Raw genomic sequence first — 26,290 nt, 5'->3', positions numbered from 1 at the left:
AATAGGAGTATCCATTCCTTCTATCGATCTTGTAGCTGTTTGTACAAAGGTCCTTCCTCTGCAGCTCCTCCAAACCAGGACAGCCCTTGTTGAACAGTTGAATTTTGCCTCAAAGGCACGTATTTCACTTTCAAATCCTATTCTGAAACCTACTTATTCCCCTTGGTCTGTATCTCTTAATCCTCTTCTCTTTACTACATTATAGACTGCATAATGTAAATGTACTTGATATCATTACAGCATTATATATAATTCATTATTTAATTCTGAAAGCCTATTATGCCACTTTTCAACATCTCACTGATTCAGTGAAGCACCATGTTACATTTTAATATGGAAGATATTAATGGAGGTGAATCTCTAGCACTACTTCTGTTAAAGCTACCCAACAGTTTCCATTATTAAGGTACCGTTTTCAGCTGCTTTTAATTGTGATTTTACCACTTAATGCTACAGTTTTCCAGGCTGGTTTCTGTCTCAGGCTAAATATTTGTGCACTATTTCAGACAAAAAAGTTTACAATATCCATGATTTAACCCAGTTTAAAAAAAAAAAAAAATCTCAGCAACTATTTTCTTTAGTGATCATACTCTTTGCAACAAGGTGTCGTGGTTTAACCCCAGCCAGCAACTAAGCACCATGCAGCCACTCACTCACTCCCCCCCCCACCCAGTGGGATGGGAGAGAAAATCGGGAAAAAGAAGCAAAACCCACGGGTTGAGATAAGAACAGTTTAATAGAACAGAAAAGAAGAAACTAATAATGATAATGATAACACTAATAAAATGACAACAGCAATAATGAAAGGATTGGAATGTACAAATGATGCGCAGTGCAATTGCTCACCACCCGCCGACCGGCACCCAGCTAGTGCCCCAGCGGCAATTCTCCACCCCCACTTCCCAGTTCCTATACTAGATAGGACGTCAATTGGTATGGAATACCCTGTTGGCCAGTTTGGGTCAGGTGCCCTGGCTGTGTCCTGTGCCAACTTCTTGTGCCCCTCCAGCTTTCTCGCTGGCTGGGCATGAGAAGCTGAGAAATCCTTGACATTAGTCTAAACACTACTAGCAACAACTGAAAACATCAGTGTTATCAACATTCTTCACATACTGAACTCAAAACATAGCACCGTACCAGCTACTAGGAAGACAGTTAACTCTATCCCAGCTGAAACTAGGACACACGGTCATATGAACTGCCAAATTAATGGCCTTTATGTCAGGGCTGCATCTTTTGCCTCGCCTACCCACTTAAGTTTGGCCATATTGGCTTTTAAAAACCTCCATCTGCACAGGCTCTACAGAGACTTGCTAAGACTTAACACCCGAACTGTCATTACAAACACTAATCAGGCATCTTACAGCTTCTGCAGACCAGAATGTATGTGTCACATCCACAGAGCTGAGCAAGGGCTACAAGGGCTTTCAAGGACCCATGTAATAACTGTTCTCAGCTGGTCTGAATCATGCTGGAATAAAGCAACTGAACTTCGAGTTGGGGCTGCTCTCTCAGTATTTCTACCACTGGCGTGCAGACATCATTGGGAACAACACTACTGATTTCAAAAGCAAAAGGCCAAACCAGGGACATGCTCAGACTGGGAGACCAATTTGTTGAGAATGGAGTTGGAAAGTAAGAAAGAAGCTGCTGGAAGGAGCACTGGGATAGCTTGGTTACAAAGACCAGGTTTAGGAGCAGAAAGCAATTTAAGACTACAATTAACAAGAGAAGTGGTCAGGGAGCCAAAGATGAGTGATGACAGCACTGAGATCAAATGAGAAAAAGGGTGAGTAACATATGAAACCACGATGGAGGGGAGACTGCAGTTAGGAGGAAAAAGGGAAAGCAAAAGGGAAAGAAAAAGGGACAGGTCTGATGGAAGCTGGACTGGAAGAAGAAAAATTACTTGGCAAAGCAAAGATAATGAGTTTAAAAAGCAACAAAAAATGGGGACATGCAGACATAAGAGTTCCTAGAGCAGATCAAGACATGGTAACCAACAAAAAGTACAGACTGGGTGAGGACACTGGGACCACTGGTATAAAGGGAAGCAGAAGGCTGGAATTTGATTGGGATTCAACAGCAAGACCTGTGCAGGACAGAAAACTGCTAATGAAATGGTAGAAAGATAAGAAACCTGAAGTATGGACTCTAAGTCCAGTAAAGAAAAGGAACAGAAAAGGCAGAACTGAGGAAGAGTTATAGCTCAGACAACTGTAGCTCAGATGAGGGGAGGTTCAGAAGGAGGCATTATTGGAAGAAAGAGCCAGAAAAAGCCCTTTTTCCAAAGATACAGAAGAGTCCTTTGAGTATATTCCTTTCCAGAGCCTAGAATAGAACCTGGCATTCATCTGTTGTGGGCAAATACCTCTGTATCCCTCTGCCAAACTCTCCCAATCCTGTCTTCACCAGGTCCACACAGAGAACCACTACTTACCACTGCTGATTACCCTGACAACTCAAGTGGCCAAGGGCTGCCCAGGGAACCCAACAGTTTTTGTCCTGCTAGTAACACATACAGGCATTAAATCTCTGCTTTACCAGTTTCATCTTCACAAAGCCTAGGAAATGATAACGCTATGTTAAAAGAAAGATACAAAGGCTGCAAATTTAAGCATCAAAAGTTGAGTCCCCCTCAAATTAATTCAACACACATGAGCAAATTGTGACGATGCAGTCCTACGCGATTCTTTGCGGAAATTAAAATCTGCCCCCACCAGTGCAAAGAAATGAGGCCTCCATCCTACTTTTTACCCTTCTTGTTCAGTTGACCACTGGCTTCGAATTGACTGTCAAGAAAAGAATAAAATCTGTAGCAACCAATTCTACAGCATCGCTTGTAATTGTCTGCATGGTGAAAGGCACTGACTAATTACCTTTACTGTGAAAGCAGTAACCAACCCACTTTACAGAAGGGAAAATAGAGACAGCAATTCACCCAAGGTGACACAGTTTGCCAACACCAGAACCAGCAGACAAGCTTGAATGTCTTCCTCTCAAACCCAATGCTTATTCTTCCACCCTGACTGAGTATCAGCCTCTCTCTGCCAGAGACGGGGCTTCTGGGAAATGTTGAGCCTAAATTCCGTTATATTCAACTTCCTTAGCATCACACAGGTCAGTGATTTGCAATCTTTCTGGAGAAAGTCCTCAAGGATTTTTTGGAACAAGCTCCTGTCTTCTCCTCATCCTGACTTCAGTCACTTTCTAGCCTCCTCAGCAGCTCTATTCTGGCTTCTGTCGCTTACTCCTCACTTTTCAAGTTCTATAACTTCCCCCAGCTGTAGCAATGTTGGCATGAGGCCCAAGCTAATAAACCTATCAGAGCTTATTAGCTTGGTATCCAGTCTATCCCACCCTGCACCTCACCCTTAATGTTAGCATATCTCATCACTGTATTCACTTACTAGTTGGGAACTGTCACACAGGAGGACAATAGCAATGACACAAGAGATCCAAAAGCTTTTGCGCAGTATTCTTCCTTATCCAGAAAAGCCATCCTTTCTTTTCCTGACCCCTTCACCCTCACTTTGCTCTCTGGCGCTTTCTGACTTTGCACAAGAAAAACTGAGAGACTGCTCAATATGCTGACTCCAGAAATCTCTGGTATAAAAAAAATGCTGAAGTTTGTTATACCAATATCAGAAGCGTAATATATATAGCCACATCCACACCTATTGTGTCAGTCTTCTGCAAATGCAAAAAGATTAAAAACACTTTCTTCTTTTTTGAGCAGGTGATTCCTGTTCAGCTGGATACTACCATAATCACCAGTTAATAAAGCAGCCATACCTTCCTGAAAGACAAACCCCCTTTGAAAGGCAAGCCCCTTTTCTGTAGGCAGGCATTCCCACAAACACCGGCTGGCACAAGCACTGACAAGCAAGCAGAAATCCCATCTTTCCTTTCACGGGGTCCTGTTTCAGGTTTAACAAATTAGTCTGAAGGTGCCATCCCATTATAAGGTCATATATAAACACAAGAGATCTTTTTTTAAATTTAACTAGTGTACAACAGGATTTCCTTCCTGTAATAAGGACAAGGGAGGGAAAGCAGAGCTATCAAAACAACACAAGGAATCTTCTCCTGCTATTTATCCAAAGCATAAACAACCGACTGAGTTGCCTTCTTCAGAACGTGTTGTAAACCTTGGTCTTAACCTCATTATGTTATCGCCATGCTGTGACATTGACCAGGCTTGTGCCATTTGCAATTGCCAGTAAAGTGACAGAAGCATTTTCCTCTCAGCTTCCTATCTTAGGCAGCCTATAGTTTTATTCCTAAATGTACGTTATCTCTGTTTGAATGCATAATTGCAGGGATAACAAGCAGAAAGCCTCCGTATCAGTTACAGCCTCTCATGCAGGCTAACTTTAATTCCCCTCAAACTAGCTCCAATTTTCCTGACTGCATCAAGAGAACACATAACTGTTCTTTGCACAGGGTCATGCATGAGCTTTCTTCACTTGTAAATTTAAGCAAAGTCTCAGCAGAGTTCATTAATACCAAAAAAATTTTGCGCCCAATACAACTCCCCTCCATTTGTGTGAGTTCAATAGTTTTCCAGTGAACACAGTGCAGAAGTAAAACATAAAAACTGCTGAAGCCAATTTCAAGCGTTTGTTATTACCACATTATATTGTTCTGGCATTTTTCTTAAAGCCAGTGACAAAGACACTGCAGTGAACATAAAAAATATGAAATCTGGGTTTTAGTATAAATGTGCATTTGAAAAATGAAAGTGCTTCACAGTCCAAGTTACCATCCCTACACTTGATAAAATGGCTTGAGGATTTATAGGAATTATTATTATTAAGGAAGCCAGATTGCAGAGAACCAGTCAGAACACCCGTGTGGTATTTTGCCTAAACTTGTAATACATAACAGCTAATCACAATTCCTCGCTAGCACGAAAGGGAAGGAATTATTTATTGGACTCTTCTGTATTTAGTTCCAATGCCCATACTAATTACTGTGGCATCATATCAAATAGGTCTTGCACCTAAAGACAAGGCTTATTAAAATGGATACATGACTATAGGTTACTGGTTTCGTACAGGCAAATGAGGCATGTCTCTCCTCAAGACTACTGTGGAAGGCATACAGCAATCAGTATGCCCTATTTGATCAATGGCTGATCACATCTGTGAAATTCATACGAAGCAATTACTTATCAAAATATTATTTAGCTATCATTTTTCTGCTTTTACCGAGAAAAGGAAAGAAGCCACTCACAATTCAGAATTGCTTTCTCTTCTCTAACCACCCTCTACTCCATTACCTTGTTGAAAACAACTGATTGAATTTTTATCTCAGCCCCCAAAGAAAACCTTGTTTGAAAAGTTATGATGAAACCTTAGAGAAGGAATACTTGGACCCTAGGGGAAAAGTGGCAGCTTATAGGAAAACTGTTGTGTCATCACTTTCAGACCTTGTAAAACCCTTACTATTCATCATATGTTTTCTGTAGGTAGTCTCTTCATGTCTCAGGAAGTTAGAGATGGCTCAGGAAACCAGGAATGTACAAGTTTCTGTGGTAGCTTTACCCCTAAAAAACTAAACTGCAAAACGGAAATGAATCAAGTTCTTACACAAGTGAAACTTTCTTCTGGGCAGCTAGCAGGATTCTGTATACATTCAGTCAGACTCACACTTCTGCACAGTACACGCACCTGTGCATGCTGTTAACCTGCATGCACACATTGCAGACATACACTCCTTTCCTGTTTCAGATTATAGCCTTTGGAACTCTAGACTTCATGGCTATGAAATAAATCTGATTGCAAAATACATGCTTACAGGTAGAAAAAGAGAAATTTAAAAAATCAAGTGAGTACATAAGCTTTTATAGGAACATATTATTACTCCCAGCTTCTTTCTAGTCCCTTCTATGTACAGTTTGGGTCTTTGAGAGTAAGGTCCCACTCTTCTGCAATTCCTGCCATCTGGAATAGCTTTCCGTTAACTCCACGTTTCATCTATTCTTTCATCCCATTCCAAAACACAACTAACAAAATTTTTCACCCTTATCTTCCACTTCCCCTCCCTATTGCTCAGTACTTTATTAACTGATCACAACATACAACTCTTCACAATTCTGTGAAAAGTTCTCAAATGCAGAATATGACATATACTCAGAAAGTTTGTTTCCCAACAGCAGTATATACATGCCAAGATATATGTATATCACCCTGAGAAAAAAAAACAAAAAAACCCCCAAAACACACAAAACCAAACAACCACAGCCACAAACAGGGACTAACAGGAAATCTCAGGAGCTCCAGGGTTTGATCTATAGTGTAGAATAGAGTCTTAATTCCACTAGTGCAAGCCCATCATGGGATACTAAGTATCCCATTTTCCATTTTTAATTACTTTTTCCATTAAGACCCAAAGAACAAAGTGAGGTCAAGCAGACTCCCCATTTTACTTTCTTCTCCCCTCACTTCTGTGAAACAGCTATTTATATAAATTAACAATGCCTCTTCATCCTAAAGGCTATAACATTTCTAAACTTTCCCAAGATGGTGATCTGGCTTGGCTGTTGTTTTTTTAAATCCTACTCACAAATAACATGAATATTTTGATAAGTTGACCAAATGATGCAAAAAATGTCTTGGAAAACAGATGCAGAACAGCAACAGCTCACAAGGTGCATATATTTTCTGATAGTAGAACAGTTTCAATACACCTCATTCAATTATGAATATACTCCCAACCTAGTATTAGCCAGCAGTCTCCTCACTGAAATAAGGCAAATATCCACATCCAATTAAACTCAAGACAAATTAAGAGTCCTCTAACCTTCAACTCTGCTTCATTTTCCTTTTTCAACCTTGCAAGTCAGAACGTGCAATAAGCAACTTACTGTCTTTTATAGCCAGAGGATCAAGTGAATCTGCTTTATTTAATAAAAGATAGTAATTTTTGAAAGGTGCCATACCGAAGTGTTTCAAACATACACACCACAATTCATCATTGTTTAACACTAAAATCAAGCTAACAAAGAGATAGCACCAAAAGAGAAACAAGACCAACTCACATATTCTGTAAATATAGAAAACAGTTAAAAGTTCACAATCACTTATCTCCTCCTGCTCCTATTTTTAAACTTCTTTACGGAGTTGCAGTGGAAGAGCACTACACTACAATTTTTTTGTTCATTTTTTTGGTTTGTTTTTAAACACAGAAGTACTGTTCCAGCAAAATCCTGAAGTTCCCAATTTGTTTTATACAACTTCAAGAGATATTTAATCAAATGACTGACTTCCAAGAACAGCATGCAGCATTTTAATTACAATGTCTGTCAGCCATCCCAATTACCCCTACTTTGGAAGTATGGCTTTTGTTTTCCTCCTCTGTTGCTCTAAAATTTCTTATGTCTCAGTAAATTTTAATCAGGAAATAGCATCCCAACTCAAACTCTGGAAGCAAGTTTTCATCCTGATCCAACCGGACAAGTAGAAGATTTGTTCACATATTTGAGAGGAAGAAAAATGTTTTCTGCCAATTCAGTGAATTGCGTTCCAGAGCTGTTTTGTGTTGTTCCCTTACTGAACAGAATTCTTTGCTATGACTTCATGCCAAGCCAAAAGTAAACACTCTCGCCTTTTTATATGGACAGATCTATCCCAAACTACCAACATTAGCATCAGTGTTAACAGAGGAAAAGCTATATTCCCCCAACAAGGGGAAGGAAAAACAAACAAACAAACAAACAAACCCCACACAGCACACCAAAAAACAAACCCACAAACATTGTTCAACCAAACACGTGTGTCTGAAATGCAAGCACTAATGTACTTTCTAGAAATTAGTCATCAAACTGTGTTCTCATGTGTCACCTGGGAGGAGGACAGAATCAATTTCACAATAGCACTTTGAGACAAAACCCACCATATAATCCATGATTAAAAGATTTCTTCCACAAATACCTGCAGTTTAAAACTTACCAGGCACTTTTGCAGCATGCAGAAATTTGTTAACCAAAACATCCCATACAGCACCCGCACAATTTTTGGAACATTCTTTTCTAAAGCCAGCTCAACTGAAACAGGTGCTAACATGAATAGGAGACATAGCACTCAAAAACAGTTTTTACTTTATTATGTTTTCATCTTTGGAGGATATATTTATGTTCCCTACCTTCAACAGTCTCTCTGGTCACTTTTTACAAGGACTTTCAAAATAGTAAGACTAAACAGCATCAAGGACTTACCAGATTGGAATTGGTGGCATTGGAATCATCTTCTGGGAAGGGGATATAGATAGCTAAGGCCACACAATTGGCAAAAATAGTCAGTAAAATAATTATTTCAAATGGTCTGAGGAATGGAGTTAAGGAAATTGTTCCAAAATGCACACACACAAATAAAAAAAAAAAAAAAAAATAAAAGATTTATAAGAATTCTGTTTAAAGAAAACATTCCAAGCCCCTTATATTCTGAAAAGAAACATATGCCTTTTTAAGTGCTTTTAGGAGGTCCCAGCCAAGAATCTTCCTAATATGTCAAAAGCAGTGTAGGCCAGTCGCGTGCCAGAGTAAACACAGATTTCTTAAAAGTTTTTTCTTCTTTTATTTATTTAGATCACATTTTCCCTATTTTCCTTCAAGTGTGGCTGCACTATTTTTAATAACAGAAGCCTGTTCTAGAAGGACTGTCATCTTTCCTCTTATGATTAGTTTCTCTTGCTCTTTTCCATCTGCATTTACAAACCCTGCAATAGTTTTAACAAAAGTTTTGGGGGGGGGGTTGTTGTTGTATTTTTTTCCCCTTTCTCAATCTCTCTCTCGTATCTCAAAGTTAAATGCAAGGGCCCAAGAAATACATGCATACATTCAGTTAGAAGATGTTTAAATGATGATAAAGTTTGTTAAGGCAAAAAATCATGGCTTTGTCCAAAATGTGCTTATATTGCAAATTGTCATGTATCCTTGTTTTGCTTTAAAATTATTTGAGGCAGTATTTCTTTTTCTTTTATTTGCATTTCATTTGGCATCATAGGGAAAACAAACATGTATATTAGGGACACCAGCAAACTAAGAGTTCCTTATGGCACAGAAACTAACACCAATTCAGGGGCATTTCAGCCCGATATCAGCCTTATCAGGGAAAAAAAACCCAAACATTTGGGATGTTCAACAAACAAATCCTACACAACCTGGATGCCCCACTGACTGTCCATTGGAATCAAAGGGCATTTTCTACTGACCAATTTGCTGGCACCGTACTTCATCTACTTTGGTGGACTCCTTAACCTCAATTGCTGTAAAGTGTCTCCAAACAGACTAGAAACCAGATTTATAGTCTGTCTACATTTACTTGCCTGCAAGAATATCCTGGAGACTAGCTCTGGGATAACTCGCCAGTACTCTGGAGGGGAATGAAGAACAGGATAGGACAGGGAGAATGCCAAGCATAACCTGTGCCATAGAGTGCATTTGAGCATGAATTTATCTACCACGGGACTGGCTTTGCAGCGCTGCCACATGTCAACACAGCATGTATGATTTTGGTCAGCAGACTATTGTTCTTAGCAGGTTTTAGCAGGAAAGAACTGGAGATCAGGATGTGCAGCAGCCTGAACTGCAACATATACACGCACCTGACCACTGTTTATGCTCAGATACGTTCTACATTTCACATATGGAAGAGTGAAAAGGTTTCAAACTTGCCAGACTACTGTGCTTAAACCTATGAATAACAGGAGTTATATGATAATATGGAGGAAGAAGAGCAGATCAGGGTAAGTAGATTACATGTGAAATCAACAGGACTTCTCAGATATCTCAAGTTGTATATATAGTCTTTACTGCATAAAGACCTGAATTTCCACAGGCTTTTCTTTTCTTAATCACTTCCTTCCTAGACTTTTTGGTTTTGACAGGATTAATATCCATTAACTTAGCGCTGTTTATGCATATTTTCTTTTACTTCTAGTCTCTTTTTGCACTGTAAAAATAAAATGGTATAAAATCTACAAATACACTGCACACATAGCAGAAAATTAAATACACAGCTAAATCTTTGAAAAATAAAGTAATTACTTGATTTCACTTTTTCTTATATTCAATTGCATCTTCAGGCTCTTAAAACTATAATACTTGGGTAAGAAACACCACTGAAGTACCATTTGATATTTGTTTAATACCTACTATGCTTAGACTTTAGTGGTTCAGCAAATTAAGCTAAGCTTTTCTCAGTAGTTTTTAGCAATTAGGAAAAGTCAGGGTACAGAATAAAATTACACTTTATCACAACTCTTTGATATTGTTACTTGTCATTGAAGTGTTTCACATTTATAAACACTACATGTCCAATGAGAGGTTCTGATGGAAAAACAAAATTTTCCATCAACTCACCTAAAACCAAACAAAACCAAAAAATGCAAGCATAAGCTTATTTGAATTGCTTTAATCACATTGTTTTGTCCTCTCTTGATCTCAGCAGTGCTGTATCCTGTTTTACAACACATCATTCCCATCATTCATTGCTGATCTTATTCATTTATCAAATGTCACTCTGTGCTCTTTCTCTAAAGACATGTGGTTTACTGGGGTGCTGGCAAGTAAACCAATATTCAGCTTCATCCTGTTAGTCATCATCCATCATCTTATGCTTAAAGTATCAGAGCTATGCCAGAAGGGATAAAAAGTAGCAAACTTAATCAGGGGGATTAAAAATTAGCATCTGAAGAAGAAAGGAATAGGCAGGCAGGTAGTTTAAGGACATCTAAGAATTGACAGGAGCATTTTTAACAAGTTCTTCATCTGAAAAATATGTCCATGTCAGCAAGACCCAATATACTCATATTCTGTTTTCATCTTTCTAACATCCCACCAGACACCCAAAGGAACAATATTATCACATTGTCTTAAATGCCATCATTCATTTTTTATCATATTAACTACTGCCAAGTTCTGTACTGCCTTCCCTTGACATGCTTATCTATCCCTAACAACATGTTTTTTCTTTTGTATTTACTGAAGAACCCTATTAGCTTGTGATTTACTGACAATTACTGTTCTGGTTTAGTCTTGGTTTCTCTTTGGGGAGGCGAGGAAGGTATATTTTATTTTGGTTTGTGTTTCACACTAAGTTCTCAAATTCCAGCTTGTGCTGATCAGACTTGGGTGACTAAAAAGGCTTTGCTCCTTCCACATGCAGAAGCCAATGGCCAAACTCTTAGTGACTTTCCAGGGAAGCAGCACTGACCCTTACATTCTGCAGTTCTGTGTCAGCTATTATCATCTATCATCTGTGGCACAGTCTGTCTCTTGTTCAGACCACTAGATCTGGCCCTGTACTGCATTTGTACATGTTGCAGGATTACTTTAACTGTCTATCTTTTTCCCTGCTTCCAGATAACCAGTATCTCTTACCATACATTAGTGAGGCTTATTAGTTTAAGTGGAATTCCAATATAATTAACACACCTTAGCCCTGTTTCAGGGTCTTATTGCATATGTTTGGGTTTTTTAATCCTCCTTTTGTCCCAGTCTTTCCTCCATACTGTAGAAAGTGTGATGCCATGTGTTTAACAAAAAAGCATATGATGCAAAGTACCTGAGCTGTTTGACTGGTGACACCTCTTTAAGTGCTTGCAAAAAAAAAAAAAAAAACAAAACCAGAAAACAAAAAAAAACACAAAAAAAAAAACCAAGAAAAAAGGAAGGGAAAGACAACAGCTGCTGTCAATCCCATAGTCAGTTCAGTTCTGGCCTCAGATATCTTGCATATCTCCCATCAATGTCAGCCTGGGCCATGTGTTTTTAAAAGAGCAGAATCCAACCCCTAACCTTTATCATTTAAACTTCTAGCGGTTTCTTACACAAGGGTAAATTTAAGGCTTCAGTCCTAAACTTTTTTTCCCCCCCAGCATAAATGATCTCAGTTAAGACATCAAAAACTACTCATGTACTTTACATTCCCAGTGGTGCCTTTCAACTTAATGTATTGATTTCTTCACACTTACAAATAGTGCCTGATGTGCACAATTCACTGTTTTCCAAATGAGAACATCAAAAAGGATATTTCCATTCGACGATGCTGATGCATGCCCTCCGGATGGGATTTTTCAGTGTTAAACACAGCAGTGCCCGGGGAGGACGTGTAGCTGTGGTGGTACCCTGTTTTTTCTGTTTCCCGTACTGCTGCCGTTTTCTCTGCGTGGAGCTAGCTGTGGATATTGTTGCATTGCCAGCACTACCCATCAGTTTGGCTTGCCTGGCAGCATCAATCGCAGCTTGCCAGGACAGAGCTGCCCCTGGAGTAGGGATGTGCTCTGGGGCAAGCCCTGCAGCTGCATTGGCATTCATGTTGGCATGAGCTGGACGGGGACTCCCATAGTTGGAACCTGTGAAAGGAAAAAAACCCAGAAATTTGTGAAAACATTTTTTAAACAGCAAAAAAGAGAAATAGGGTTTTTAAAAATCTTAAGTATCAGTAAAATCAAGAGCTAAGGTTAAGGATAAATGTAGGGTATCCACTTACAACCAGCTTGTTCCTCCAATTCAAGCTCTTCATTTTGAAGTAATACTACTATGCAATCATTCATCTTGCAACAGTCTCCCAACAAGACCCAATGGACACTGAGCTGTTAGAAGTGCCTCCAATCAATACAATCTCCAGGGATTCACAGAAAAGAAACTGTCCTTCTTTTACTTTTTTACCCACACATTTTGCAAGTTGGATTGTTTGAAAGCTCAAAGGGTGAGGCTAGTTCTCATCACTTTATCACACAGACATGCAGCACTATGCTATTTAGTATGTGGCAAAGCACCCAAATGAGATTCTCAAGTCCTATCATAAAAATCCTTAAGTTTTCAAGATTACCTCAAGGTAAAGTGAAATTTTAACGGTAAGGTTAATTCTCTCTGCAAAGAGTACATATATATAAGCCTAAGAAGAGCCTGACTAGAAGGTACACTGAAGCAGAAACTGGAACACAAAGGCGGAGTTCATGGCTTTTGTGCTCTATACAATGCTGTGCAGATAGTTTAAGCCAACCATCACATATTTAGAAACTAGAACTGATTCCTTATCCTGATAAGCTGATTTTAGGATAGACGAACTATTAAAATCAATGGAGTAACACTTACTTTAAAAGCATGTATTAACAAGAATGCTAAGACCTAGCAGTACCAAGTTTCACCTCTTTTAGCTAAAACTGAGGGAGTATATGCTTTTGCCCAATCATAATAATAGAATATATCTATCGGGTCACATGTAGCTGATATTTAGAAGGTCTTAGCGCTACAAAAAATGAAAGTCACCCTTTCAAGCTAGTACAATTGTTCCAGTGTTTCAGTAAAGACAGTTAAGTCACCTGTGCCTCTTCAATGAGGCTTTCTCAGCGACTCAAAACTTCAATCACTTCAAAATGAGTGAATTTTGAAGCTTCAAAACCAATTCCCTTTCTCTTTGGAATACACTTCAATTGAGATATGTGAGAATTTGTGAAAGATTAACTGAATTTTGCCACAGACACTTCATAGAAGAAAATATAAGCCATGTTAGAAAAGTGCAACATAAAACTTACACAGAGTCACAATTTTAATTAGGCAGAACATCTTGTTTAGATATGTCCTATATAAGATTTAAGAGACTACTTATCTTTTTTGTGGACTTCTGAGTTTGCCTGCGGCCCATATGTTGAGATACAGGTAAAAGGAAGTCCAAATGATCTACAGATCTTATTCCTTCACAGTTTATGAAACCAGACTTCAGTTTCAAAACACAGCACACTCAAGAGATTGTGTTTCCCCTTCAGAGGCTATGCTTCAGAAAGAGTGTACATGCAAGGGGCAGGTAGCAGAAACCCAGTAAAGGAGTTAGATCACCTTTTATTTCAAAGCAAGCTCAAAGTCTGCTATTGACCGTGTTCAGCTTCAGAATAATATAGAAATAGGGTGTTACTAACTAGATCGGATGGGGTCCTATAGACTGCTAGACAAAGCAAACAGAAGACCACGTGACACTCCACTTTCCTTAAAATATCAGATGAAAGACGTTCAAAACCAGGAACTGGCAAACTGTTCTTGAACAGAAATAATTACCCAAGATGCATATTTCATAGCTGGATGTGCAGTGCCAAGATATCACAGCAATGACTGCACTACAAATGAATTAAAGCAAGTAGAATAAATACAATTACATTGTCACACAGAGTGCAACAGGATATGCGTCTACCTAGAAAGCATGCAAGATTTTCAAATTCATCTCATGGAATCACAAGGAAGGACATGACAGAGTCGGATGTTATTTTATGTCAGGCATTGCCTTAAGATTTCCAGGCTGTTATAGTTTCATTGCATAGCAAGAAAATCTAGAGCTTGTCTCTGCTCACTGAAAAACCTGCTAGTTGCAAACCAGCCAAAGGAAGCTGGTGAGTAATATGACTCTGATATGTGAAAGGGAAAGCTGAAAGAAACAAGAAATGGGAAATAGTTAATTCACATCCCTCAGATTTTGAAACTGAAGAAAAAGAGCTTTCAGAATTGCACAGGCTAAGCACATTTCCTCGTGAAGCAGGCAATCAACTGGCAGAAAAACTTAGTTAGTTTTCTAAGACTAAGCAAATTGTACACAGCACTACTCATGGGATACATATTTATTTTCAGACTAGTTCCAGATGCAGTTTTTCTCTTTAGCGTCTATTTGACCTCCCCAGCCTAAGGCATGCTGGAGAGAAAAATAAATGGAAAATTACTCTAATTATTCTCCAACTCCAGCTCCTCTTTAATACTGACCCATTAGAGTGGATAAGAAAGATGTGTGTGTTTTCCAGTTAAGGCAAACTTGCTGATCCATTGTCACTGTGTTCTTATCATGCTGACTAGACCATGTGGTCCTGAAAACAAACAGCTGCTACATCTTAATGAAGACTTTTCTGCAATTTGGGAATGTATCAAGTTTCTTCATTATTATTGCTTATTAGTTAGGTTTCACATGAGGATTCAAGTCTATGCATTTTTACTTTGATGTGCCAGCAAAGTTAAGGATACAACTTGTGGTGGTTGCATTGCTTTTGCTTCTACTATGATCACCAGTCCCATAATAAAGCTCTTTGTCCCAAATTAATTTCAAAAGATGAGTCAGTAATGACAGATTTATATTAACAAATATTACAAATATTGATTACTGATAAGGATCTGTCTGTTTTATGAAGCTCAGAGGGTGCAGACTCTATCTGTACTAAATAACTAATGGCAGTGACAAAGTATTTGATCCACTGGCAGTTTATAGAAATAGCTTAAATTAAAGAATGAAGCTCACACAGCTTCATGGAAAGTACATTCAAGAACTGAGCAAAATATTTTCAAGATGGCATAGCCAAAATTTCAGGGAGAATGAAATTCTACCCTATAATCTAAATGCTTAGTGTTAATTCCTAGGAATTAAGCAGAACAAAATTCATATTGAACTTGTGAGGCACCATGCTAAATTTCACCTATGGCACTCATTTCTCCCCACCACAAAACTTTGCTGTAACCTGAGAACTGCAGTTACTGGATTTGCTACTTTCATTTTGCAATGTAGCAGTTAAAATACTTCACTCCATTTCCCCTCTACAAATAAAGTTTCCTGATACCTAAATCACTTTAATCATATTTGTTTATGCTGTTGTTAAGCTGGAAGTTGACCAGAACTGGGAAATGGAGATTCAGCCCCCACCCAAATGCAATAACTCAGTAAGCACTGTGATCCACAGCATCATCACCCTGATAATCCCTACCACCCTGTAGCAAGAATTTGTACTGTTGACTATGTCCAGCTGGTGCACAAAACTCTTCTCTCTCAAATATTTCTGTGCTACAGATCATGAGTTTAAGCATTTGAATAGCAATTAAACAGAAAAGTCCATATAAGTGAATAAATTTGATTACAAAGTCTTTGGGAGAGACTTTCATTTCTGCAAAAAATGCAAGGTTGCAGAACTACTTCAAATGCAGAAACAACAGAAATACAGGTCTCAAAAATCAAAGTTAAGTTAGAAAAGCAATAGATAAGGCTGCTATACAACAGGAAATGTACTGTGTTGCACAAAATACCTGATATGTAAACTTACAACTAAATTACCAAAATGGTCATCACCAAAATCACTGTTAAAATATACAGTGATCACTAATACCTTTAAGTGCTATTTGCATTCTCATAACATCTATCTGTAATCTGTACCCACCTATTAATTATCCCAAAAGCACCATTAAAAAAACAAAACTAAGCAATGACTATTCTATATGAGGAGTGGGCAAGTTAATGACACAATGGAATTGCAACTTTTGAGTTTCTTGACTTCATCTATTTAGCCATATATTTATTTTGGAGGAATTTGTGCTTAGATTAATTCTTTAAATTAAAATAAAGCTATGCCAATGTGCGGTGTCACCATTCTTTTTTTCCATCACTTTAAAAACAACAGAATCCTAAAAATGCAAACCTTGAAACTGTTGCACAACTGTATTTTCCCCCAAAGCAGAGAGATGGGTACAGTAAAAGACAAAACTGGTTAAATAATGTCTTAACTGAACACTGAAAGAAAGGAAACAAAGTCAGAAACTGGTTATACTACTAAGATCATGTGTAAGACCAATTCAAGCACACAGAAAAAAAGTTACAGAAGACCGAAGTGAGAGGTCCCTAACAAGAAACGTCAAGAATAACACACACACACACAAAAAAAAAAATCAGTGTATGAGATGATCTGTTAATAAGAGGAAGAATGTGGAAAACATTGATCTGGAGGAATGGAAAAAGGAGAGCATTTGATAGATGATTGTAAGAAGGCTTAAGTGTTACATGACCTTTTTGCATCAATTTTTACTAAAGAAAAATCCATCAAGAGCAGGTGACTAGCACAATTAATCCCCAAACCAAAACAAGTATCATTTCCAACTGTAAAAGGGAAACAAATTAGAAAATACTTAGATAATGTCCATGGTTTCAGCTACTTAGGTACCACACCCTAGAATATCCTAGAATATTTAAAGAGCTTTCTGAAGTAATCTCAAAGCTGTTAGCTGCTAGTTTGAATTCATGGAAGACAGGAGAGATCTCAGAGGACTGAGAAAGGGTGAATGGAGTCCCCAGTTAAAAAAGTGGGAAGGCGGGAAATTTAAATCCAGTTGAACTTCAGTCTCCAGAAAAAAAATCTGGAATAAGTAAAATAAACAAGTGTCAGCAAGTACTTGGAAGACAAGGAAAAAAAGAGCAGCAGACATGGATCTGTCATGAATACATTGTGTCGAAGAAAACTAATTCCTTCCAGAACTGGGTAACAGAATTCACGGGCAAGATGGAAGCAGTAGGTACCACGTCTCCTGACTTTATTAATAGTTTTATGAGGTCTTGTGTGACCATTTCACAAGGATGCTATGGACATATGAGCAAGGAAAAAAATGCTATAACGTGAATACGAAACCAGTGGATGCCTGAGAGCAGTTATCATTGGTACACAGTATAAATTGGAAGATGTGTCACATGGAGGTACCCAAGTGCCTGCCCTGGATCCAATTCTGTTCACTGTTTTCATTAATGATCTGGATCATGAACTGGTGAATGGTGTTATTAAATGAGCAGGTAACTATGAAGCCGGGAGGTAGAGCAAATACACTGAAGGACAGGATTTGAATTCAAAATTAACTTCATGAATTGGAGAAAAATTCTTAAAAATAGAATGGAGTTCAGCAGGGACAAATGCAAAGTATTTAAGCAAAATTAATCACCTGCCCAAATTAATTTCAGAAAAGCCTTGGGGGTTATATTGGATGCCCCAACAGAACAGAAGTTGATATTGTCATACTGCCTTCCTCCCACAAAACGCAGTCATTGCAACACAGTATATAAACAGGGATGATAGCTATGCAACACTACAAGTAATCCTCTTCAGCTCAGCATTGGCAGAGCTTCAGCTGAAATACAGTGGGCAGTTTCAGGTTCCACACTTCAAGAAAGATGTGGCTTGGTTCAGGCTGCCCAGAATAGAGCCAGGAGACCAACCAAAGACCTAGAAAACATAAGCTATGAGGCAAAGTGACAGAAATGGGAATGCCAAACTTGGACTGCTGCTCCTGAGGATGTGAGGGGGAGGAGGGTATTATAGCAATCTTTAAGAGTGCGTGTGTATATATTTTTTTTAATATATATATACACATATATATATTTTAACATATATTTCTAGATGTGTGTGTGTACACTTGATTTCAGAGAACAGAAAGGGAATATCTGTCACCATACTCACAGTGAATAAGCAGAAGCAATGGCTTTTGCAGTAAGAAAAATTCAGCATGTACCTTAGGAAAACACCTTCTAACCATAGAGACAATGAAACACACCTATTGACTTCCTGGATTGGTGGCAGCACCTCCCACACTCTAAGTCTTTTAGATCAGGCCAGAAAAACATTTCTCCAGAATCACAGACATGACGTAAGATTTATAGTGAGAAGTAGTTTCTTTTCTTAGTCTAAAGCAAGTTTGACCTGAAGGAAGGCCTTTGCACAGAATGCTTATGTATTTCTTCCATCGGTTAATCTATCAAAAGAGGCCCCTCTGAGTAAACCCTGCTTCACTGAAACCTTTAGATCATCACAGCTACATCAGCACATTGTAAGACTTCTATATGCACACTCGTCACTCTGCGACAGGGAAGGTGAGGGCCTTCAGTCCAATTGACCTGGAACTCTATTTCTTTGGCTTTAAAACCTCACTCTGCAAATACATTTTTCTAAAAGTCTGAAAGTCTTTCAGTATCCCAGGACAGTAACAACTAGTCATACACAAAGCTTAAAATCTTAAAATTAAATAAACCCACTTATTTGTATAAGAAAACAGTCTTTTCCAGAAATCCTTAGTAAATTTTCAGTTGACATCCCTGGAAATTTCCCCTAGTGAACGCAGGGCTGCACACACATAAAACTCACTTTCTTTAAAGCATAATTTGGATATTTTTCCTTACTTGCCTTTTTTAAAAAAAGAGTTGTCAAGACATTAATTCTGACAGCTAACTGCTAAAAATGACACTAGTTTTTTCCAAAAAGAAAAATTTTCTGGAGGTAATTTGTAAGCAGAGGTAGGACTTCTAATGAAAGCTGGATTGCAACCTGAACTATGGCTTTTTCTATAACAAAATTTATAATGTACACATACACTTTTAAACATCATGTCAGACTAAAACTCAGTGTGTAGTTGTTAGCTCAGATAAGAGAGTTAAAGAATTTTTCCTGTAAATTGTTTTGGGGCTTCAGAACACACACATAAAAGATACATGATTTAAGACAGTTCGTTTGCCATAGTTGAGACTAAACATTTTTTAAAATCTAAACAAAAAAATCTTATTCAAGAGCCATCCTTCATTTGCAACTAGATCTTTGTTTTCCTTTATCTCCCCGCTCCAAACAGAGGGGTTTTTTGCTGCATTCCATTAACATAAGAAGGTGTAATGAGCTACGAGCAATGTGAAAAAACAAGTCCATTTCAATGAAGAGAGCAAGTGCACAAGCTGCTCTTCAAGTATTGAATACCTCCAAGTTAAATATTTATGCTTGAAAACTACAGACACTGCATGATAAATTATCATACCATTGCCAACACGATTTAGATTTTGAATTTTCTGAGAAAGAGAGAGACTTTTATTCTATATTGGTAGAACATCCAGCACAACGGATTCCTGGCTTGTGAATAAGGCACAACAAGAACACAAGCAATAATAATTCCCTGTCAACACTGGAATAAATCATGGGACAACTCTTCTCTTAAAATTACCACATATATAGTTCTCTTAATGCAAAAATACCTTGTTTCAGAGTATGTTGGAAACCCATTGCTTCCTAATAAGATCTCTCCTCCATATGCACTTAGAGATGCAAAAGATCTAGGCAGAGATACAAATTTCTACCATTTCCCTTACTTTTATTTTGAAAACGGTATGGTTTTCAAGGAACACAATACAGGTGTTTGAGGTGGTGGTTTTTTGCTTTGGGGCTTTTTTTTCCTGGGGGCAAGGAGGGGGGTTTGGGTTGTGTTGGTTTTTTTTTTTTATAAAAGACACAATCTTGCACTTGTAGTAAAAGTAAATTATATTCTTATTTACTGACAAATTTGGGGTTTTACAGCTTGGTCTACAATTACACAAATGATAGAAACCCTCTCTCTCTCCCCTTCTAATTAGCAGGTGATAAGAACTTATCATCTAAGATTTCATCGCTTGAGTGTTCCTTCTTTTACTTCTTTAGTTTTATCTTTCCATTCGGAAACAAAACACAGTAAAGCAACAGTCTGTTCTGCCTTCTTCACCAAAGAGGCATCTTGTCAAACCTTGCTCAGAAGAATCTAGAAAGCCACAAGTTTGAAAATCCTCAGCAGTCACAAAAATCCACCTAGCTTCTGATTGTCTCTTCTGTAACTATGGATTCAAGAGAACTAGACTGGGAGGTAAGGTCTCTTCTTTTAGAGATGAGGAAGAAGGGGAAAAAGCATGGAGCTTCCTAAATGTTAAGCTCCAAGGCAAGTGGCTAATATGAGAAGTTTGATAATTGATGTAGATATCAGGAGAAACAGAGAGGTCTATAATACAACTCAGCTGGACTACAAATTCTTTTAGGAGATAATTTTATTAGACTATGGGGGAGGGGGTGTTAAGAGGCCAATTTCCTTTGAAGCATTTGCATTTTCTTGTGGCTTTCAAGCTACAAGAAAACACAAAGAAACCCACAAAGAATCCTTTTTAGTTTCTTGAGACATGGTTCTGGTGGCACCTAGATTAAGCTCTCAGACACCAAGCCAGGAAACACTTTCCTTTCCTTCAACCATAGCTCACTGAAACATTCATAAAACTCAAAAATATCAGCTAAGGACTAGTGACATAAAGATCCTTTTTACTAATAACAGTATTTGCATTCATCTCAAATAAGCCCAAGAGAACCCAATTAGCTGTATATTTGAAGGAATGGCTAGCAAAAGCTTTTACGCAAAACTGTAGTTCTGCTGTGATAATGCAATCTCCCACAGAATGCAAAGCACAAAGACTTTTCTAATACCAAATGGCATATAAATTAAAAACCAAGGTTCCTCACTTGAGACAGTTATAGATGTATGTCTCATGGTATAGTGCATTAATACATCTTTTTAAAAGTATTTTAGGGTACCTATCAGTACAAAACCTTTGCAGTAACATGCATACACATCACGGTGAGTTTCTTGTTCTTCCAAGAACAAACTCCAGGCATAGATCCTCAAATGGAGACACCAAGAGAGTGCTTTCTTGCTTAAATGTGTATTTTTCACCATTCATCTGAATTAATGTTACCACCATTAAGGATCCTGGGATCAAGCACATCTGTGGTAAAATTTCCTTAACTTCAGTAAAATTCCTCTGGAGATTAACTGTAACTCAATAGCTTGGATTCTTCTGACAAACTTGTCCTGCTCATCATTTTCTTATTGGTGAATGATTACTCTTCACTTAGCAAGTAATCTAAATATAACTTCTTTACAGAAATGAAGCTCTTACATGTTTAAAATAATCTTTACTGTATTAGATGGTCTCCAGATTCTTTGTCTGAGAATGCAGAATGGGATAGAAATCAATACACAAACCTGTTAATGTGATTTGCCTCACCCTACCCAAATCATTTTAATAAAGGGATCTTATCTAAGGTCCCTCTATAGTCAGTGCAGAAGACCATTTCTTCCATTCCTAAGACAGATGTCTAAAATACAAGTGAAACCACCTCCTGAAAGTGCCAGTCTCTCTTCAGATTGGACAGAAGTAATCTAAAACATAAGTTTAATTGCATATCAATATCAAATTTAAGTGGATTAAATGAGATTAAATGACTCCCACTTATGTGTGGGGAGTACATGCATGCACATGTGTTTGGGCACAAAGTACAGAGCAATTCTGTAGCTGCTTTTGGCCCAAAATGTCACAAAATTTGGAAAATATGTACAAATGTATGATATCTAAATAATTCAAAGCCTGCAATTTCAATGATTCTTCATCCTAGAAAAATCAATCACAATTCTTCCACAACTCATAGTATTCTCAGTCCAGAAATAGCAGTCTGTTCCCAGTTACGTCAGGTGGATGATGACTAAAAAGCACAAAAATATCTCTATATAGGTCTGTATCTGATTTACAAACAATATGAATTTCAATAAAGACGGATACACACACAAACCAACAAAACAACAACAAAAAAAAACCCTTTAGCATCCAGATCTAAATGGAGATCAGCCCTGATAAACAATACACAGTGCAAATTCTTACAGGGTGAGGTTTTTTGTTTCCTCTTGCTGTTTATGGGGTCATTGTTCAGCTGCACAAATCCAGACAGCGGGCAGATTTTTCTGGAAAGAGCTTAGCAAGTGTATAAAAGGAGAGTATATATATCTAACCTTCCTATACAAGCCATAAGTACTCCCTGCCAGCCCTCCATTCCAGTTGATACCCACATCAGAAAGCCATTGATCCACATTATCATACAATAACTTATGTTAAGAGGGACCTCTGAAGGCCATCTGGTCCACATCCCTCCTTTTTAGCCCCCTCATTCAAAGTGGTCAAATTTCATGAACCCCTTTGGCTCTCCAGCACCACACTGCACCACTGCTAGTATCTCTGAGTCTGTGGGTAGGGTTGCAAGAACTGACCACAGTAGGCACCCAAATCAAAGGTTCATTCAGATATTGGGCATACAACTTAAGAGAATAATATATATCTAATTTTAAGAGGTACCTACTGCATTATACTTTGTGAAAACCAGACATCTGCAAATTATATCATTAGCACCCACACAAAACAGAGTCACCTAAAGACTATTTGTTGCTTTCCAGAAAGGTGAAACTTAGAATTTATTTTAAACTGCATTTACCTAATTTTAGATTATGCATGCAATATCCTAATAAATTAAAGATGCACTCCCTTCTTGAAATGCAGGCAGTTTCAAAGGAAAAGTTATTACAAGATGTTTCAAGTGTCAAAACTGACTTTGATTTCAGCTATTAATCTTAGGGTTCTAAAAAAAATACATTTCTCTTTTAAATGTGATTTTTTTTCCCCTGCTGCTTGGAGTAAAACCAACAAAACATCAGAAAAAGCAACTGAAGAGGAAAGTTTTGAAACAGACTATACAAAAAGTTCTACCAAATCCTAAGAATTAAGCAAGTGAAAATAGATAAGTTTGGGTTTTCTCCTAATTTCAGTCATCTAATTAATGTTATCTTATTTTTGAATAATTTTAGACAACATAAAAGTATTCAAACAGGAAGGCTCTTTGTAACTTGGTACCATTAATGCGCTAGAAAGAGATCATGCAAAAAATGGCAAAATTTGAACTGAGAGAAGGAAAAAAAAAAAATGCTGCCTCAGTCCTATCCTTCCATTTCCTTTCATCCACAGGATCTCAAGACAATGCTCCACATGCAACGTGCTCTGCAAGTCAAGAAAAAGGAAGGCCTTGCAAACCTGCATTAAAACAAACCCACAGAAAATTACTATGCATGAATACAAACCGTGTTATACAACAAAGGGAAACAGTAGCTTGTTTCAACTTCAGGGTGATATTAAAAGGCAACTTGGAAAAAAACCCAAACAAACATACTTTTACTCAGACTAGACATTTGTGATCTAAAGGCATTGCAGCATTTACAGATTTAGTCTCATATTTTTATAGTCACTTTGCATAGAAGAAAATCATTTTACAGAGTTGTTTGGTATCTAAAGTAGTATGTTCTATCTCTAACATGCAGACTTTGCTCTAACATTACTTTTTATTTACCAGTATCCTCTTGGAGGATGTTCCAAGTCTGAATATTACACATGTGTAATATCCAGATGCAAAAACAAGCACTCTTGACTTGCTTTGCTAGTTAAGAGCATTTCCAAGCTAAATAAGGCACTAAATCAGAAGATTGCAACTGTAGCAAAGGGGGGGGGGGGGGGGCGCGCGATGACATGGAGATAATAAAAGGTTGGAAAAATTAGCAAAAGACAATCTTTGTAAGCACCTGCATGAGAAAAAACAGCATCTGGCTTACATCTTAGGTTGAACACTGTGACACGTAACCCTGAAATAGTTCTTATGTCACTGGCTGTCTATACAAACATTGTTAACCAGCTTCTCTGTGACCTTTTCTGCAGTAGATGCAGACAAATGTTTGAGACAGTCTTTATAGATTCTTTCTAAAAATAAAAAATCCTGCTTATATAAAAGCAGATTCATTGATCATTACTGAATTTACACGTACCAGAGCAAAGGTGGCAAGAGCAGACACACACCAGGTTTGTAGAGCACTTGCTTAGAACTCAGTGGGCAATATTTTGGCACTGCCATTGAGTTAGTGCTCTAGCACTGCTCCAGCTCCATCTTTCTGATAGTTTTCAGATCACACCGAAGGCAAATCATTTAGTCTTATATAAGAGAGAGTTAAAAAAATTGGATCAGAATTTATCAGCATGAGCATGTGAAAGATTTTTGACACCACATGACCCTTTCAACTAACTGGAATAACCCCTATGAGATTAAATATTTGGTAGCTGTAACTAAGCAAACTCAGACTTCTAATAAGGTATACGTTGCTAACAACAAGGAAGCCTAACCAGTGGAAAACTTTACTGTGAAATGTCAGCGGTCACTTCCACTTTGTCTCCTTAGGTCAGGCATGGGTATATTTCTAATGTCCTTTTTGGTGCTCAAAGAGCAGGATTCAGAAACTGCTGGGTGAGATTCTTCAGCTTGGCAGATGTCCTGAAAAATCTGTTATCCACAGACAGCCCAAGGACAGTAGGAAACACAAAGCTATTATAATGATATTTAAAATACATCAATTGGAAATTTGGTATCTTTTACAACATATTGAGGCCTGTAGTGAGATAAATGCAACATTTTCACACATCAACTGGAGATCCCCATTGTTGTCCTTATTTCAAGTTATTTGTAGCACAATGGCTTAATCAGAAACGCAGTATTACAAAAATGGTTAAGTAAAGTAAATTACTCCCACTTAAATCTACACACTTCCTGAAACATTCTCTTGTCTCAAGTTTTGAGTCATTGTATCATTACCAGTCACAGGCAGGAAAAGAGCATTCAAAAGCAAATGGTGAAATGATGACAGAAAGCATCATAGACAACCCTATGTAAAACAGCTTCCATAAAGGCATAGCATATGTTTGCGATTTCTATAGAAATTTTAAAATGGAAGCCACTGATGGGAAATACTACATTCTAAAAATAGTTATTTCATCAAAAATTCCCCTTACTTCCTATTTTCAAAATTCAATTTTCAAATTTGAGTTCAAAAGGTTCAATTATTTTATCAGCACCTCACCAGAAGGGCAAGTATTGCTTTGAACTGGTCTACACCATTGCAGATGACAATTTCTATGAGCAGAATTTCTTGTTGATGCTCTTCAGGAAGCTATAATAGTTGCTTCACATATCGTAGTTGCCACAGCACAGCCTTTCTTCCAGGGCACAGCAGGTGTTCAGTCACTATATAGCTTATGCAAAGGGCAGCATGATAGAGTCAAGGCTATAAATTCTGGGAAAAGAGGCTCTGAAGAGATAATAGGATGATACATAAAGACTTCATATCCCTGCTTGTGGCAGTGAGAGGAAGAAATTTTGAAAAAAGATACACGTTCTTTGAGATAATATAGAATTATAAAGATATAAAGAAAGTGTGTGTGCCACCCTTTATTTACGATGATAAAAACTTGCCCTGCAGAAATGGGTTAACTTTTTCTCCTGATGTCACTAGAATGATATACCTTTCTATTCCTCCTCTGGCTGCATCCTGAAGGGACAAGGGCTCTCCCTCTGGTTGAAATCACAGACCCAGCACACTTCACCTGGTACTCCAGGCTGTGGCAGGCAGAAGCCTATTTGCCAACATGTCCAAAGCTGAACAAAGTTGTCAAGTTAACAAGACCAAATGAATTTTGCACCTCAATTTATTTTTTCTTTGGGACCCTGTTACTGCATAAGTTTGCAATGATTCAAAAAAGGCACTTCCAAAATTAGGCATGCTGTATTTGTTCACCCAAAAGCACAAAACACACAAACCAAAGAGTTACTGCAGAGAACTCTCTCTACATTGTTATCACCTAACTATTAATCTTGTCTTTTAAATTTTGTAGATTCCAGCCAGACCAGCTAACCACACTCGCTAGCTAGGAGAAGCAGATTTGACTGATTACAGCATGGTTTCCCTGATGCTGTGTCTTCTGGCGTGCTTGCCATCCCTCTCTGACACGGTCTGGAAAGCCCCACCTCCTTCCTG

At 38.0% G+C, this 26,290-nt stretch overlaps 1 protein-coding gene across 17 annotated transcripts in view; it reads right to left on the bottom strand.

Annotated features, from left to right (window-relative positions):
* CACNA1C (calcium voltage-gated channel subunit alpha1 C) overlaps positions 1 to 26,290 on the bottom strand; it is a 448,320-nt gene that overhangs the window by 407,719 nt on the left and 14,311 nt on the right. For all 17 annotated transcript variants that reach the window (XM_030040267.2, XM_030040270.2, XM_030040271.2 and 14 more), the window contains exons 2-3: positions 12,039 to 12,360; positions 8,222 to 8,327 (exon numbers count right to left, since the gene is read on the bottom strand). In XM_030040267.2, the coding sequence (XP_029896127.1) occupies positions 8,222 to 8,327; positions 12,039 to 12,360 (428 nt within the window). The remainder of the gene's footprint in view (positions 1 to 8,221; positions 8,328 to 12,038; positions 12,361 to 26,290) is intronic.

Source organism: Aquila chrysaetos, chromosome 17, assembly GCF_900496995.4.
Source record: "Aquila chrysaetos chrysaetos chromosome 17, bAquChr1.4, whole genome shotgun sequence".
Lineage (NCBI taxonomy): Eukaryota > Metazoa > Chordata > Aves > Accipitriformes > Accipitridae > Aquila > Aquila chrysaetos.
The sequence above is the reverse complement of the archived record's forward strand: the minus strand, read 5'-3'. Positions and strand labels throughout refer to the sequence as shown.